We start from the raw sequence: 17,401 nt of genomic DNA on the forward strand, positions 1-17,401 counted from the left end.
AAATTTTGTGAGTGAGCTCCCCTCTGCTGGGCTGGGGGCCTTCCAGCTGTGAGGACATCCCAGGCCAGGTCTGCATATCAGTCTGCCCACCTCTCGGGGGCCTTACAGCCCTGCACAGCACCTCTCACTCCATCTGGGGTGATTTGGGGCCTGGGTTCCATCGGGCTGTCCTTGGTTCCCTTTCACCAGCACTCTTACACGTCAGACGGCCCCTCCTTCCCTGCAGACTTGCCGTGGCACCGCTTTCTGTGCGTTGACTGTTGGGATTTGTTTATTCTTGGGTCAAAACCACCTTGTTTGATGGCACATTGTGCTATAATGATGACATCTTCGTATCTGAGATGGAAGCCCCCCACTGCTCTGCTGTTTACATGTTTTTGTCTGCTGCACTAGTGACCTAGCGCTGCATAGTCAACTGCCTGAAATCCAGAGTCCTAGAACAGCGCACACCCATGGTCACATGCATCATCTCTCAGTTTCTCCTCGGGAGCACGTGTGTGTGGTGGCTGCATCTCAGGATGTCTCACGAAGTGCTCAGCCCAGCTGCAGTCATCAGAAGCCTGGCCTGGGGCGGGAGGCTCTGTGGGCTGGGACTATAGGTGTGCACTGCCACTACTGGCTAATTTTTGTATTTTTAGTAGAGATGGGGTTTCACTATGTTGACCAGGCTGGTCTCGAACTCCTGACCTCAGGTGATCCACCCGCCTCAGCCTCCCAAAGTGCTGGCATTACAGGCGTGAGCCACCGCGCCTGGCAAAAATTCAAAATCTTCAAGTGCTGATCACATCAGAAACGCCCACAATATAACAAGGTGTAAGGAAAGGGCGCTGACCCACACATGCAGGCAGGCTCATTTTGACAACAGGAAAGAGCTGGAAGCATATTAATGGCGAATGATCTTTTACTGGTGACACTTTCTGCTTTTTATTTTTATGTTTTCCAAAAGGAACTTGTGTTATTTTTATCTTCATAAAAAGAAACAAGCGGTATATTTTTAAAAACTGCGCCACTCAGTAGCAATCTCTTGATGGAGGATCTGTTTTGCGCCCCCGGTGTTGAGTTTCCCAGACTGACCTGTCATCTGAGGTGCTGGGGCTCCGAGCCCCACAACGGCTGCTGTGAGGCCTCCACACTTGGCAAGCAGTGCTGTTCCCCGAGCAGAGCCAGCTCCCCGTGACAGCAGCCTGTCATCAGAATCCCCTGTCCTCATTTCCTCCAGCCCGAGCTGGGATTGCAAACAGGGGGGACAGTATGGAAACCCAACACTCTAGCACCCGCCCCATAGTGGTCCTGGACACAGAGAGTTGGGGTCCTCCATGAGGGTCCCCCACCCAACATGAGGCTGATGCCCAAGGCCAGGGGGAAAATCTTGGGACAGTGTGGATCATGAGCAGGGGAAGGAGCAGGAGCGGGGGCCAGGCTATGCTGGGCTGGGCTGGGCTGGGCTGGGCTATGGCTGGGCTATGGCTGGGCTGGGCTGGGCTGGGCTGGGCTATGGCTGGGCTATGGCTGGGCTATGGCTGAGCTGGACTGGGCTGTGGCTGGGCTACGGCTGGACTGGCTGAGCTGGGCTGGCCTATGGCTGGGCTATGACTGGGCTATGGCTGAGCTGGGCTGGGCTATGGCTGGGCTACGGCTGGACTGCCTGAGCTGGGCTGGCCTATGGCTGGGCTATGGCTAAGCTGCGCTGGGCTATGGCTGGGCTATGACTGGGCTATGGCTGAGCTGGGCTGGGCTACGGCTGGGCTATGACTGGGCTATGGCTGAGCTGGGCTGGGCTATGACTGGGCTATGGCTGGGCTATGACTGGGCTATGGCTGAGCTGGACTAGGCTATGGCTGAGCTGGGCTGGGCTATGGCTGGGCTACAGCTGAGCTGGACTGGGCTATGGCTGGGCTATGGTTGGGCTATAGCTGAGCTGGGCTGGGCTATGGCTGGGCTATGGCTGAGCTGGACTGGGCTATGGCTGGGCTATGGTTGGGCTATAGCTGAGCTGGGCTGGGCTATGGCTGGGCCAGGCTGGGCTGTAGAGGAAGCATGGACTCAGGGAATCTCTATGGAAGGTAACCCTGAGGGCACCTTGCAGACTTGGCAGTAATTTGTAGGTGAGCTTCCCCTCCATAGGCTGTGTGCATCTCAGGACCAGGAGTGGGGTTCTGTCTCCCTGGGGGCCACCTGGGCCTCTCTGGTCTGTAAGAGCATTAGGACAATCCCTAGTAGCATCAAGAGGCCACAGCCATACCCAGTACTCCCCAGTTCCTCCAGGTCGCAGCACACATGGAAATGGTCATACTGGTCAGGCCCACATGGCCGATGGGTAGAGGGCTGAGGGCTGAGGGCTTCTCTCCCATGCACCTGAAGTCCCTCAGCCACAAAGCTCTGCTCTGGCCATGGTGTGAGAAATGTCCAGTGGCCTCCTGGGTCCCCAACTTAACCCACCTCACTTTGGTCAGGGCCTGTGGTTCTGAGCCCAGTTCAGTCCCAGGCGTGAGGGCTTCCCCCTGCGACTATCGTGAACCAAGTGCTGGACGGGAGGCTGAGAGTCCACTGCTGTATTTTTAGATGACCCTGTTTCTTAGCCATCCTGGGCAGCCCCGAGGCCAAGGCCATGGGGTAGCAGGGCAAGGAGCCCCAGGATCTCCCCTATCTGCGCTAGCTGGGCGGGGCAACTGAGGGTGGTGCCTCCCCTCTCTGGGCAAAGTTTCCCCACTGCCACCACGGACCCCAAGCTTGGAAAGCCTTTGCTGACCAACCTGTGCTTATTCATGATAATCACATTTTCCCATGTGACAACAGAACAAGAGGACACATAGGTGCCACTGACATCAACAGCGAGGGCAGCACCTGTCGGTGTCCTGGCCCTGGGCTGAGGCTCTCTGCGACCCCGGGCCCCCACCACAGGCTCCACTGTCCCCACCTTGTAGACGAGGAAGCAGGTGGGGAAGCTGCATCCCTGCCCCCACCAGCCAGCCCAACCGCTGCAGCTTTCACCTGTCCTTGCCCTGGAGCCCTTCCTGATGTCTGTCCTAGGCCACAAGTCCCTGGAGGACCTCAGTGGGCTTTCTGAGCTAACAGTCACCGAGGAGCGGGAGCCAGCATCGCACTCCTTCCCCCACCAGCCCAGCCCTCACTGCCTGACCCTCCCCTCGCCCTGCAGACAGCGGCTAAAAATACCCTCCCCACGTGGCCACCAGACCAGCCCTGCCCCGCCCTGCAGGCCTCCGTGTCCCCTGGCTGCTGGCTAGGCAGTCCTGCTCTCTTGGGTCTGTGTTCTCAGCTTCGAGGTCCAGGCTGAGTGACAGGTAGGATCCAGGGGGCTCTGGGGCAGGGGAAGCAGAGAGGGCAGGGGGAACCCAGCCGGGAGCAGCGGGGAGGGTGGGTGAGGCCCCGGATCACAGCAGGGTGCTTCGGAGACGCCCCCTGGCCCCTGCCAGCGGCCAAGCCAGGCTCCTCAGGGTGGGGGCTCAGGAGACAGGTTTCCCTCTGTGTCCCAGCCGGAGAGGTGGGAGGGAGAGGCTGGGCCACCCCTCGGATGGCAGCCAGGGCCACTCGGCCACAGTCGCCAGCCTGGCTGGGTTCAGGCCTTTTGTTGTCCTGCCCACTCAGCTTCCTCACTCCGGGCCTGGGCAGGCACTGGGGTGAGGCTCTGAGACCCTCAGGAAGCCCCGACCCATGCAGGGACTGCAGGGTGACAGGTGTCAGCAGGCACCCCTGGGTTCCCCAGGGGAAGTGGGGGCGCTCACGCCTGCCGGCCCATCGCCCGGCAGCAGCTGGCCCAAGGGAGCACAACAATGACGGGAATGTGAGGCCTGCAGGCGGTGGCCCAGGGACAGCCCCGTCGCCTACTCAGGCCCCAGCTCATCTCCCGGCTGCCCAGGGAGGGCAGAGCCGCCTTCACCGGGGCCAGCGCCTCCTGGGGAGGGGCCAGGCAGGACCCCCATGCATGCAGTGTTGGGTGGGTACTTCGTGTACCGGCCGGGATGCTGGGGCGTGGGGCCCCGGCCGCCTGAGCTGCCCTGTGCGCGAGCCCGGGTTGGTCCGCGAGGCCCTGTGGGCTCCCAGGTGCTTCCCCGCTCTGGGGTCAAGAGGTGGCACCGGGGTCGGGAAGTCGGGGAGCCCTAGCTCCCACCGCCTGCACCTGTACCTGCACCGTGGCTGCCCGGGCCAGATTCTTGGCCTCCTGGTTCTCCAGCTGAGCTTTGTTATTTCCATGCCGCTGGCGTTCCCACGCATTTTGCACCTGTGGACGCGCAGCCGCTTCTCCCGCCCGGGATGGCCCGCGAGGCGCCCCCTAGCGGACGAACGGCCTCTCCGCTGCGCAGCCTTTCGCCCTGGGGTGACCCGGGTCGAAGGCTTGTGCACAGACTTGATCTCTCCTACGGACGGTTGTCTTAGGGTGCGATACCAGAAGGACATAAACCACATGCACATAATTACATGAGCCTGAAAGCGGCCTTGCTGACTTCAACCATGCGGGCGTGGTGATGCGAAACCCTCCAGGACGCTGCCTTTGGCTGGCCGTTTCTGTTTAACAGCCTCCACCCGGCCACGTGGAATGCAGGGTTCAGAGCCTGGGCCCCCAAGCCTAGCTCTGAGTTCAAATTCCAGCTCCACCACTTCCTAGATGTGTGATCTTGGGCAAGTGACTGAAATCTTCTGTGCCTCAGTCTCCCTAGCTGTAAAAGAGGCAATGATTGCACCCACCCTCCAGGACTGTTGTGGGGCTGAGTGGTGAATGCACAGCTTCTCTGTATGCTTAGCACGTGGCCTGGCACCTGGGAGCACTGCGGGAGCAGGAGCTGCTGCAGCCCCCAAATGGCCTCCCCAGCAATGTGGGATCTGCGACAGAGGATGCCTCCCGGGAGTTTGGGTGCCTCCGGGGCCCCTAGGAGGTGGGCTCAGTGTAGCCCAGGGTTGTGGATGAGACCCAGGGCCCCTAGGAGGTGGGCTCAGTGTAGCCCAGGGTTGTGGATGAGACCCAGGGCCCCTAGGAGGTGGGCTCAGTGTAGCCCAGGGTTGCGGATGAGACCCAGGGCATGGGTTCTTTTGCCAACCCTGTTCTGCCCTGAATGCCTGGCCATGGGTAGGTCTCCCACCCTCTCTGAACCTCAATTTCCTCACTGCAAATGGGAATGACACCTGCCCTACCTTGCAGGGTTCTGGGGGTGGCTTGAGGCAGATGGTGGGTAAAGTGACTGGCATATGGTCGATGCTCATCCTGTGTTTATCAAGGGATAGAAAGGGCTGATGGACAGACTGGATGGGTTGCTCAGGAGGTTGAGACCATCCCCACTTGGCTGACCCTGCTCTCTTCTCTCCTAGGAGCTCGGGCGGCTCCAGGCACTTCTTCCCTTGAGTGGGTGGACTACTGAGGTCCCCTGGGCACGGCATCATGGTGCGGAACATGGATGACCTGGATTTCCACCTGCCCTCTCATGCCCAGGACATGCTGGACGGCCTGCAGCGGCTGCGCTCTCAGCCCAAGCTGGCCGATGTCACACTGCTGGTGGGCGGCCGGGAGCTGCCATGCCACCGTGGCCTCCTGGCGCTCAGCAGCCCCTACTTCCATGCCATGTTTGCGGGTGACTTCGCTGAGAGCTTCTCTGCGCGTGTGGAGCTGCGGGACGTGGAGCCAGCTGTGGTGGGACAACTGGTGGACTTCGTGTACACAGGCCGGCTGACCATCACGCAGGGCAACGTGGAGGCGCTGACACGCACGGCTGCGCGCCTGCACTTCCCCTCGGTGCAGAAGGTCTGCGGCCGCTACCTGCAGCAGCAACTGGATGCTGCCAACTGCCTGGGCATCTGTGAGTTTGGGGAGCAGCAAGGGCTGCTGGGCGTGGCTGCCAAAGCCTGGGCCTTCCTGCGAGAGAACTTTGAGGCTGTGGCACGTGAGGACGAGTTCTTGCAGCTTCCTCGAGACCGGCTGGTCACTTGTCTGGCCAGCGACCTGCTGCAGGTGCAGCCGGAGCAAAGCCGACTCGAGGCCCTGCTGCGCTGGGTGCGCCATGACCCGCAGGCCCGGGCCGCCCACCTGCCCGAGCTGCTCAGCCTAGTGCACCTGGACGCCGTGCCCAGGCCCTGCGTGCAGCAACTGCTGGCCTCAGAGCCCCTGATCCAGGAGTCAGAGGCATGCCGGGCAGCCCTGTCCCAGGGCCATGATGGGGTGAGTGAGCGGCTGAGAGGCCCCCATCCCTGGGAAGCAGGGAGGAAAGCCCCAGAGACCCCACCTGAGTAGGGACAGAGTAAGGAGTGGACATTCCAAGGTGCACTCTGACCTTGCAACGCTCCTTGTTTTGGGCCAGTTCCCTATGAGGACATCACTATTCACCCTTCAAGTGCAGATCGTGCCTCTGTGTGTCACACCCTGGGTGCAAGGGGCAGGGGAATGTGGAAGTGGTAAGATCTGACTCTGTCCTGAAGGAGCCTGCAGCTCAGTGGGACAAGCCTGGAAACAGACCTCAGGCAGTGCGGAAGGGCCAAATACATGCCTAGGATGCATTCTGGGAGGGGCTGGCAGTCAAGGAGGGCTCTCTGGAGGTGGCAGCATCTGAGCTGGGCCTTAGAGGAGGGATAGGAGCTCACAAGGAGGAAAAGAGGGGAAAACCATCCAGGAAGGTGGTGCAGCTTGTGCACAGGCAAGGAGGTACAGACAGGCCTGGCAGTCCGCCCGAGCTTTTATGGGGTGCTACTTCCTGTTTGTGCTGGCCGTGTGCCTGGCAGGCATGGCAGGTCATGGTGGAGTGACAGGTCTGGGAGTGGCTGCTCGATCAGCTGCCGGGCACCCTGCTCAGGGGCCTTGCTCCGGGGCACTCCTTTAGGGCCAAGTCCAGGGACAAAGGGTGGCTCAGGCTGATGGTCCTCAGGCCAAGGGTGGAGTGAGTAGTGGGCTAAACCCTAACCCCTGTCCCCACTGGATTCCAGCCAGTCACAGAGCGCCCGGCCTCCTGCTGGAGCTGGCTTCAGAGCCTTGCCCGTAGGTGGTTACCTTGTATTCTAATTCCTGGCAGTGGGAGATCTGGGGGTTCTATATGTGGGGCCAGGGCGGATGGCTGTCGGAGAGCCTGGGGTCCTGGGAGCCCTAGGCAGTGACTGCTTACCGGCCGTTCCTAAGACAGCCAGCATTTCCCACTGAGCTGGGACACCCTCGTGCTGCCTGCTGGAGGCCACCCAGGGAGCACGGGCAGGGAGAAGCTTATACGTGGCACAGCGGACCTGCTGTGGGGTCGGTTCTGAAGGTGGTTCAGGAACGCCAGGAATGCCGCTGAAAGGCACATGGTGCAAGGAGGGAGCAGCTCGTGCACTCGGGCACGCGCCATCTCCAGCAACATGCATGCACACATGCGCACACATGCTGAGGCCTGCCCAGGACACGCGGGGGCTCAGGGCATGGGGACACATTGCTGTTGCCCTGACCCTGGGCTCCCCCCCACAGGCACCACTCGCCCTCCAGCAGAAGCTGGAGGAGGTCCTGGTGGTGGTAGGCGGGCAGGCGCTGGAGGAGGATGAGGCAGGTGAGGAGCCCACCCCCCGCCTTGGGAACTTCGCCTTCTACAACAGCAAGGCCAGTAAGTACCCCTCCTGCATCTGGGCCCACCTGCTGTCCCTCTGTCCCGGCGGGAGCCGCTGTGTCCACCTTGCAGGTGGAGCGAGTGAGGCTCACAGAGGACCCGGAGCTGTGTGAGGCCACTGTGAGGGGTGTGCTTGGGTGGGCCTCACCTGGGGGCTGCAGAGGAGCCTGGGGCACCCCAGTGCAGGGGGAAGGCTGGGGGGCACTGCTGTTCCCTCTCCCTGCAGCCGGAGCCCAGGACTCTGGTCCCTTTTAGGCCCTGGAGCCGGTGTACAGGGCTCCATGGTCCAGTCTGCACCCTGTGGGGTGGGCGGCCTGGCCACTGCCTCCTCCCCATGCTCCCTGCTCAGTGCACCTGCCGGGGGAATCGAGACCCCACGGGGAGAGTGGGGTGGGGGGTGAAGGGGTGCAGGCAGCTGGAGGAGTGAGAGCTTAGCTTCTGGATCAGCCCAAACGGGGTTCTAATCCCAGCCCTCAAACAGGTGACCTCACTCTGAGCCTCAGCTTCGTCATCTGTGAAATGGGCTCCTGCTGCTTCCTCACACAGTTGTAGGGAGCCCTGAAGTGGGCACTGAGGCCAGGTCTGCCATTTGGAGGGAAAGGAGTCATGAGGGGCCCTGCAGTGGCTCTGGAGGCCCCCTGCACTGGCCCCAGGAGGTGCTCTGGAAAGGGCTGATGCAGGCTGGCTGGTGTCGTGGGGCCACCAGGCAGGTTGCCAACCATCTCCCTGGCATCAGCGGCTGGCAGGCTCCAGGAAGCCCGAGGCCAGCTGTTCGGGTCAGGGGCTGACGAGAGGGGATTTGGGGCTGACGTCAGGAGGGAGCAGCTGTCTCTCAGACCTGGCTGGGAGGCGGGGACGCTGGCAGGAAGAGCCTGTTGACGGCTGGGCAACCCCCACCCTGGGGTGACAGAGCCATGAGTCACGGGGACACGGTCCCTGCCCACAGTGCCAGGCTCTGCTCCCAGGGAGACCTGGAATTCCGCATCTCCCAAAAATGGTCATAAACAGTAAACAGAGTCTTCCTAGGGGACATCCCGAAGGCCTGTGTCTCTTCCACAAACATCCAAAATATGTCCATTTATAGGACTTTACCATTTCCACATTTATTGTCTTGTCTTGATTTTCCAAAGCATTTTCTCATCTCTTGCCTCAGTTTACCTCTTGTAGCTCTGAGAGGCAGGCCTGACTTGGGCACACTGCTCTGCCCCACAACTCTAGGAACAATAATCCTAACAGCTGTCATCAGCTGAGCAGTTCTGTGAAGTCCCCATAGCTCCTGGGAGGCTGGGGTCATCCGCATTCTACAACAAGGAAACTGAGGCTGGGGTTTGCCTGGGGACACACAGCTGGGGCACAACAGCTGAGATTTGGACCTGCTCTGCCTGCTGCAGGTCCTGATCCCCTGTATGTGCCTGGCTGCCGGGAGGGAGGGAGGGAGGAAGGAAGGAAGGAAGGAAGGAAAGGCAGGCAGGCAGGCAGGCAGGCAGACAGGCAGGCAGGAAGGCAGGCAGGCAGGCATGCTGTTGGTGTTATCACCCACTAGTGACACCCACAGATCAGGCCACTTAACCCACACCGCATCTAACTGACAGACCAGACCCACGGGCTGAATGGTCCATTTGGGGTCAGTGGGGTCAACTGCAGGGTCAAGGTGAGACCCCGGCCTCCAAAGCCTTGCTGCTTCTCCAGGGGGCTATCCTGTGTCCACTCTGAGCGCCAGGCTCTGCGGAGTGGGTGGGGGAGACACAATGAGCCAGAGCACCCATGACCCCCTGGGCCCCCGTACCAGTGTCACCCTGCCCCTCCCTTTCCCCACCAGTGAGGGGGGCATTTCTGCACCCGGTGCATGGAAAGGCACCTGGGAAGGGGGAGTGGGGACCGCCCCAGCAGGGAACCTGGCAGTCTGACCCTTGTGCCTCTCTCTTCCTGCCAGAGAGGTGGATGGCACTTCCAGACTTCCCCGACTACCACAAGTGGGGTTTCTCCCTGGCGGCCCTGAACAACAACATCTATGTCACAGGTGGGCAGCTCGGGGACCCTTCCAGAGATGCCCTGCCCAGCCAAGCACCGGGCTCAGTGCAACTCCCCGCACTCCGTGGGGTCCCTGACGGTTAGTCAAGGCTTGCCGAGGCCTTTCCATGCATGTGAAAACAAGGACATTTAGAATCCGTGGTCACTCGTGGGAGCTGGAAGCCGCTTCTGTACACAGGCTAGTGTGTACCCACCCCTGCATCACACAGCTCCTTCAGGGCAGGCTCCAGACCTCCCGCTGAGTGCCGCGCTGGCGTGGCTGCTGCAGACCTTCAGCACGGGGCGCCACAAGGTTGCAGGCAGCTTCGTTCAGCGGGAAGCCCCAGGCCTGGGTGGTTGACCAGGTGTCTGTCTTGGTCCCCAGCGGGAGTTGTGTGATGTAGGGGTCACTTTGCTCTTTCCTATCTCAGAAATTGGGGTTCTTTGTAAGATTTGGGAGGGGACAAGCTTCTGCTGATAGGGGCTTGAAACCACTGATTTTGTCGTCCTTGTTTATGGGGGATGGAGGGACCTGGGCAGTCACACAGCTCGGTGAGCCTGGTCCCACCTCTGGCTCACCACGTTGGAGATCATGGCCTGGCACGGGAGGAGGCCCCTGGACATTGGTATCCACACCCCATTGGCCTGGCGCCCCAGCTGGTGGCACCCATGTAGACAGAACTTCTCCCAGCAGGTGGCTCTCGGGGCACAAAGACAGACACCTGGTCAACCACCCAGGCCTGGTGCTTCCGCCTGAAGGAGGCCTCCTGGAAGCCTGTGGCGCCCATGCTGAAGCCCCGCACCAACCACGCCAGCGCGGCCCTCAATGGGGAGATCTACGTCATCGGCGGTGAGGCCTTCCTCTCCCCTCTCCCTGGGGCCTGGTTCTAGCCTCTCATCCCTGCAGCAACAGGAACAGAGAGCCCCATGCTGGCCTCGGAGACCACAGAGATGCCGCTCCCACTGCCACCCTCAGGGCTTGCTGTCTGGTGGGGCGGGCAAGCCACAGGCCAGGGCTCCTGACCAGGTGGGCCATCGAGACCCACAGCCCGGGTGTCCTCCCTAGCCAGCTCCCATTGCCTCTGCTGTGCTGGGACAGCGACAGCAAGATGGTGACTCAGGCCCCAGGAGGGGTTCCTGCAGGAGCAGCCAGTGGGGACGGCCACACCCACCTGCCAGCACCTGCAGCTACAGCAAGGAGTCACCCAGGAGCCGTCACTGATTAAAGGAACATCGAAAAACAAAGTGTGGCCGGGTGTGGTGGCTCGCTCCTGTAATCTCAGCACTTGGCGGGGCCAAGGCAGGAGGACTGCTTGGAGGAGGACAGGGTCTCTCTATGTTACCCAGGAGTTTGAGACTAGCCTCGGCAACATAGAGAGACCCTGTCTTCCTTTTAAAAATTATTTATTTATTTATTTATTTATTTATTTTATTTATTTTTGAGACAGAGTCTTGCTCTGTCACCCAGGCTGGAGTGCAGTGGAGTGATCTCAGCTCTCTGCAACCTCCATGTTCCGGGTTCAAGCAATCTTCCCACCTCAGCCTCCTGAGTAGGTAGGACCACAGGTGCATGCCACCATGCCCAGGTAATTTTTGTATTTTCTGTAGTGATGGGATTTCACCATGTTGTCCAGGCTGGTCTCAAACTCCTGGGCTCAAGTGATCCACCCGCCTTAGCCTCCCAAAGTGCTGGGATTACAAGAGGGAGCCACTGCCCCCAGCCCATAAAAAATAAAAAATAAAAAAAAGTAGCCAGGCCAGGTGCAGTGGCTCACGCCTGTAATCTGAGTACTTTGGGAGTCCGAGGCAGGCGGATCATGAGGTCAGGAGTTCAAGACCAGCCTGGCCAACATGGTGAAACCCCCTCTCTACTAAAAATACAAAAATTAGCTGGATACGTAATCCCAGCTACTCGGGAGGCTGAGGCAGGAGAATTGTTTGAACCCAGGAGGCAGAGGTTGCAGTGAGCCAAGATCGAGCCATTACACTCCAGCCTGGGTGACAGGGTGAGACTCCATCTCAAAAAAAAAAAGGCAGGCATTGTGTCACGTGCCGGTTGAGGTAGGAGTATTGCTGAGCCTGAGAGGTTGAGGCTGCAATGAGCCGTAATCGCACCCCACTGCACTTCAGCCTGGGTGACCAAGCAAGACCCTGTCTCAAACAAAAAAAAGAAAGAAAAGAAAAACAAAACACATGTGGCCCAAAAGCTCTGTAGGTGATGAACTGGTCTTGAGGCCACTTCTAACGCCCCACCTGTCCCAGCTGTCCCCTTTCAGTGGCTACCGTGTCCCCAACCAGAGAGCAGAAAGCACCCAGGGCTCCCGAGCCCAGGGCTTGTGAGGTCCCCAGGTGCTCACAGAGGCCCAGGCCAGGGCCTGCTCTCCCCAGGAGGCGTCCCCATCACTGCCACACCCAGACTGTATCTGGGACTGGGAGGGAGCTGCCTACAGCTCCAGGGTCTCACAACCTGCCCTCCCAGGGCTGGCGTCCTCCATTCCAGTTCAGAGCACCCCAGGAAATGACTGCCAGCACATGAGGGGCCTGGGGGCGGGCAGCCTCCTGACAGCTCCCTGCCACCTCTTTCCCGAACATCGGCCCCAGCTCGAGCTCTGGAGTGGGGCATTTCTAGGCCCGAGTATCCACCCCCCACACCACTTCCTGGCCGGGTGGCCTTGGGAGCTGCTGGCACCTCTCAGAGCCTCAGCTTCCCTGTCTGTGAAATGCGGAGCGCACCCCACCTCCCACCACTTTGCTGCCTTACAAAGCCCCAGACCCTGAGTTTCCAGGCCTCCCCTCTCGTCCCCAGCCCTGACCTGCCCCCGCCCTCACCCCGCAGGCACCACCCTGGACGTGGTGGAGGTGGAGAGCTACGACCCCTACACGGACAGCTGGACGCCCGTCAGCCCGGCCCTCAAATACGTCAGCAACTTCTCGGCCGCCGGCTGCCGGGGCCGGCTCTACCTGGTGGGCTCCAGCGCCTGCAAGTACAACGCCCTGGCCCTGCAGTGCTACAACCCTGTCACAGGTGGGTGGGGCTCAGGGACCGAGGAAAGAGGACCACAGGCCCCTCTGACAGGCGACAGTCCGCTCGTAGTGATGGTGAGGATGGGGGCTCCTGAGGATAGACGGGGCCCGGGGTGGAGAGAGCCGGCAGCCGCAGGCCTCTCACAAAGAGGAGGGGATGTGGAGGAAGGCAGGGGCCCAAGGGGTCGGACACCCACTGCGACACCTCCACAGAGTCCCAGCGCAGAGGTGAGCTGCACGTCTGTCCTGCTCAGGCCTTAGGGCAACAGTGGGCTGGGGCTGGGGCTGGGGCTGGGGTTGGGGTGCCAGTGATCTGAGCCCAGCACCTGGCAGCTGCCTGGCTGTTCTTCTACCCAAAAGGGCCTCACGGGCTGGGAGTGCTGCCCCTGACCTCCGAGGCCTCGAGGCCCATGTTGGGCTCTGGACTCTGTGCCAGAGTTTCAGGCCCAGCACAGCCTCCCTGAGCTCTCAGCCGTCTAGCCCAGCCCTGGTCTCCAGTCCTGTTTCACCCTCTGGACAGTGTAGATGGTGGCGGGCCCTGATCTGAGGCGTGGATGTAAGGACCGTTCAAGAGACTGACTGGTGGGCCCAGAGTCCAGGCAAGGCCCACCTGGGTACCAGGCCCGGGGTTGGGGGCTGGGCAGGGAGGGGCCCCCAGCAGTCCCTAGTCAGGGTGGGGTGGGTGGGGCGGCAGCCAGGCCAAAGCACCCCCACCACAGGGAGAGTCCTGAGGGACCCCTGCACCCTCCACAGGCCCCTCACCTATGCTGCAGCCTTGTGAGGGGCCACTGTCCCCAGAGGGAAAGATCGAGGCTGGGTGAGAGGCAGGTGTGGGTCCCTCCCAGCTGCACCACAGGGACCTGCTCCCATTTTACAGACAGGTTCACTGAGGTTCAGAGAGGCACTGAGTCCAGGGTCCCTCAGAGTGGGGGACAGTGCCAGTGCCCGCCCTGGCAACCCTGGTGACGGTGGCCAGTGCCCGTGCCCCCCACAGATGCGTGGAGTGTGATCGCCTCGCCCTTCCTGCCCAAGTACCTGTCCTCGCCGCGCTGCGCCGCACTGCACGGGGAGCTCTACCTCATCGGGGACAACACCAAGAAGGTCTACGTGTATGACCCCGGGGCCAACCTGTGGCAGAAGGTGGGCCGCCCCCTCCCCCAACATGTGTGAGCCCCTGCCCGGGGCTCCTGACATCAGAGAGCCAGCCTGGGAAGTGAGGGATGGGGTGCCACAGAGGGCCCACTGCGAAGGGGACAGCGCAGGCTGGGGTGCCCACAGAGGGCCCACAGTGAAGGGGGTTGTGCAGGCCGAGATCCCCCCAGGTTACAAGGTGACAACAGTGCCCTGGCCCGAGTCCCCTTGAGGACAGGGGTGACGGTGATGGTGGGAGAACGTGGTTTGGGTTGCCAGCCACTGGTGCTCTGTCCCTGCACACCCAGCTTCCTACAAAGGAGTGGCCTGTCCTCCTTCTCAGGGAGAAAAACCAGGTTCAGCCGGAGGGTGCTATAGGGACCAGGAGGGAGGGGGTCCTCTGCCCCAGGGTGGCCAAGTTGGGGAGGGGGTTCCTGAGCTGAGGGTGAGGTGAGAGCCACCAGCCTGGGGGCTTTCCTGCTGTCCTCAGCACCATCCCACCATGGCTCGCTCTTTGACCATCAGTCCCTGAGGAAGGCGAGGGAGGTAGGCCTCTGGGCGGCCTCCCTGGTGAAGGGGACAGTGCCCAGGAAGTTGGGGATGGGTCTTGGCATCAAGCCAGATGCCCTGGGCCTGCCCACTGCCCCAAGACTCCTAGTCCCTGCAGGCTGAGAAGGTGGCACGCCTTCCTGCAGCCGCCCTGCAGGCTGCTGTCCGGGTGACAACAGAACTTCTCCAATCCTGCTGCCCACAGCTGTCCCCTGGCATCACTGCTCAGCTGACCCAGGGCCCCCATTACAGTGGTGAGACAGGTGCAGGGTGGGCCCTGCCAGGCCAGCGTGTCTGCCTGGGCCCTCCCAGCTGGGCCACACCCAGGCCTTCCTCCAGCCCAGGCCATTGTCCCAGGCTCAGGTCCCAGCACAGCAGGGCTCTGTCTTACCCTCTCCCGGCCTGGGTCCTCATCTCTTCCCTGTCTTCATCTGGAGGCCACAGACCGGCCTCCCACTTCCACCCGCCCGGGCTCTTCCTGAAGCCGCAGCTCTCTCCAGCCTCTGGAAAGCCGCCGGCCCTCACCCCACAACCCCTCCCGGGGCACTGCCAAGGCCATAGACTGAGCAGGGGGTGCAGGGGTGAGGCAAGGACACCCACAGTGGGCTGGTCTAGGCTTTTCCTGAGTGTCTGCCAGGGCTGAGCCACACCTGTCTCCTGTGAGACAGCGAAGCCTCAGTGAGGCCTCGAGTCAGCCCAGACCTCCCTGGGAGGCCTCAGGGCCCCCTCTGGCTGCAGGGCATGGAAGTGTCATCCCAAGGGCTGAGGTTCAGAGAGGGAAAGGGACCTCCCCACCAAAAGAAGGGTCTGAGGAGGCTGGAGGGGCTGGGGTGGGCTGCCCAGGGACTCTGCGCTCATGCCCGGGAGGGGATCTGGGCCAGGTGGCTGGCTGTCCTCTCTGCCACTCCCCCGACCCTGCTGAGGGCACCATCAGCCCTGCTCTCCGGCTCCCGCCCACCGGACACTAACCCGCTGAGCGTGCACAGGTGCAGTCCCAGCACAGCCTGCATGAGAACGGCGCGCTGGTGCCACTGGGTGATGCGCTGTACGTGACGGGCGGCCGCTGGCAGGGCATGGAAGGTGACTACCACGTGGAGATGGAGGCCTACGACACAGTTCGGGACACCTGGACCCGCCACGGCGCCCTGCCCCGGCTCTGGCTCTACCACGGGGCCTCCACTGTCTTCCTGGATGTCTCCAAGTGGACCCAGCCCTTCAGCCCCACCCAGGAGCACTAAACCAGGGCCGGGCTCCCCAGGGAGGGGTCCCCACAGCCACCCCTCATCACCCTGTGGAACGGCCCCTTTCATTTTCGCTTATTCGTTCACTTGGAGCTACCATTCCTTCCAAGCTGGGCTCGGGCCACCAGGGGTGATCAGACGGCATGGCTTGGAGGACACAGCCTTGGTCTCTGCGGCCACCACACTAAACTCCGAGCTGAGCAGTGACAAGGGCCTGAGTGTCGGACGCTGGCATAACAGGGACAGGAAGCTCTGCTGCCCCTGGGGTTCCCGAGACCTCAGAGTGGGGAGCCGGGGGCCGGGCCGGCATTCCCAGAGCTTGCGAGCTCCACTCCTGCCCCTGGACCCCAGCAGGGGCTTTTGGAGCAGTTGCATGAATGTGGGGTGAACACGGAGTGTCCCAGAAAGCTGAGGCTGCTGGGGAAGGCAGGCGCCGGAGATGGGGTCAGCACCAGGTCCTCGTGGGCCTGCTTCTGCCTAGCTCACAGCAGTGTAACCTTGGCCGGCCACCTCCCCTCTCTGGGCTTCAAGCTCCGCGTCCACCACACATAGGGCTGGCTGTGTGGGCTTTGGGTCCCCACTCAGCCTTTGCATGTTGGTGCTGTGTTTCTGCTTCTGTGGACAAAGGAGGCCCCCACCCATCTCTTGCACCCAGAGGGCGGTGCCCACAGAAGCACCAGGAAGGAGGGAGGCAGGGCGTGGGGCGGAGCTGGAGGGTCCCAGGGAGGTGAGCAGGAAAGACTGCTCTCAGAAGGGATTGCCTCCATCTCTTTGTGTCAGAACAAAGGCTCTTCATTAGAATGGAATTTCCCACCAGGGGACGACTCTTGGGTGCATTGGTGGCAGCCTCCTGAGGGTGAGGGGTAGCATCTGATGGGCCCCTGCCAGCACGCGCAGCCCGACTCCGGCTGGCTCAGGCTCCGAGTGGCTTCTCCCTCATCCTGAATGAGGCACCCATCTTTGTAGCTAAGGAGACAATGAAGGACTCCCCCTGGGTGCCCAGTGGCATGTCCTTACTGTCACAGGCTCCGCCCCGGGACATGGGGCTAGAAGTCAGGAGTCAGACCCGGCCAGGCACAGGCCCTGGTGTTGCCCCGGAGGCCTTGGGCAGCTCCCGTCTCCCGCCGGATCCAGACTTCCTCTCCAGGACCAGCCCATGGGTTCCTCCTTAACACCCCCTGCCCCTGGGGACCAGAGGGGCCTCTGACATCCTTGGGTTCGGAGGACGGAAACCCCTAAGCCTCTTGAGCTTCCATAGGTAGGGATCTGCTTTGCTCCCAGACCTGCCTCTCATAGCTTTTTTTTTTTTTTTTGAGACAGAGTCTCGCTCTTGTCGCCCAGGCTGGAGTGCAATGGTGCGATCTTGGCTCACTGCAACCTCCACCTCCCAGGTTCAAGCGATTCTCCTGCCTTAGCCTCTCAAGTAGCTGGGATTACAGGCACTCGCCACCATGCCTGGCTAATTTTTGTATTTTTAGTAGAAACGGGGTTTCACCATGTTGACCAGGCTGGTCTTGAACTCCTGACCTCAGGTGATCCGCCCGCCTCAGCCTCCCAAAGTGCTGGGATTACAAGGTGTGGGAGAAGTGAGTTGACCCTGGAGGGCCAGACAGAGTGGGGCCTCTGGGTGCTTCCAAAGGAACAAGAGCCCGGAGCTGAGGAGACCTTCGGCAGCAGATGGATTGGATGAAGCAAGGGTGAGGGTTTCTGGGGCCCTGGGCTCTGTTTCCATGTGGAAATCTGAAATGTTTTCTAGACAGTGATGGAAGGAGGTCAGCCAAAGGGCTGTTTAAAAACAAAGCCTCCATGTAAACCATTTCTGCAAGAATATTTTAAAATAAATAAAAATGAAACTGAACACATGAAATGTCAAAA

General features: G+C 61.2%; 1 protein-coding gene across 1 annotated transcript; it reads left to right on the top strand.

Annotated features, from left to right (window-relative positions):
- Window positions 1-3,211: 3,211 nt before the first annotated feature.
- Window positions 3,212-17,401, top strand: KLHL30 (kelch like family member 30). Its single transcript, XM_054479405.1, has 8 exons — window positions 3,212-3,302; window positions 5,323-6,166; window positions 7,436-7,568; window positions 9,505-9,591; window positions 10,276-10,431; window positions 12,418-12,606; window positions 13,600-13,745; window positions 15,272-17,401. The coding sequence occupies exons 2-8, from the start codon at window positions 5,393-5,395 to the stop codon at window positions 15,521-15,523; spliced, it is 1,737 nt and encodes a 578-aa protein (XP_054335380.1). The 5' UTR covers window positions 3,212-3,302; window positions 5,323-5,392; the 3' UTR covers window positions 15,524-17,401.

The sequence above is a fragment of the Pongo pygmaeus genome, chromosome 11 (assembly GCF_028885625.2).
Source record: "Pongo pygmaeus isolate AG05252 chromosome 11, NHGRI_mPonPyg2-v2.0_pri, whole genome shotgun sequence".
In the NCBI taxonomy this organism is placed as follows: domain Eukaryota; kingdom Metazoa; phylum Chordata; class Mammalia; order Primates; family Hominidae; genus Pongo; species Pongo pygmaeus.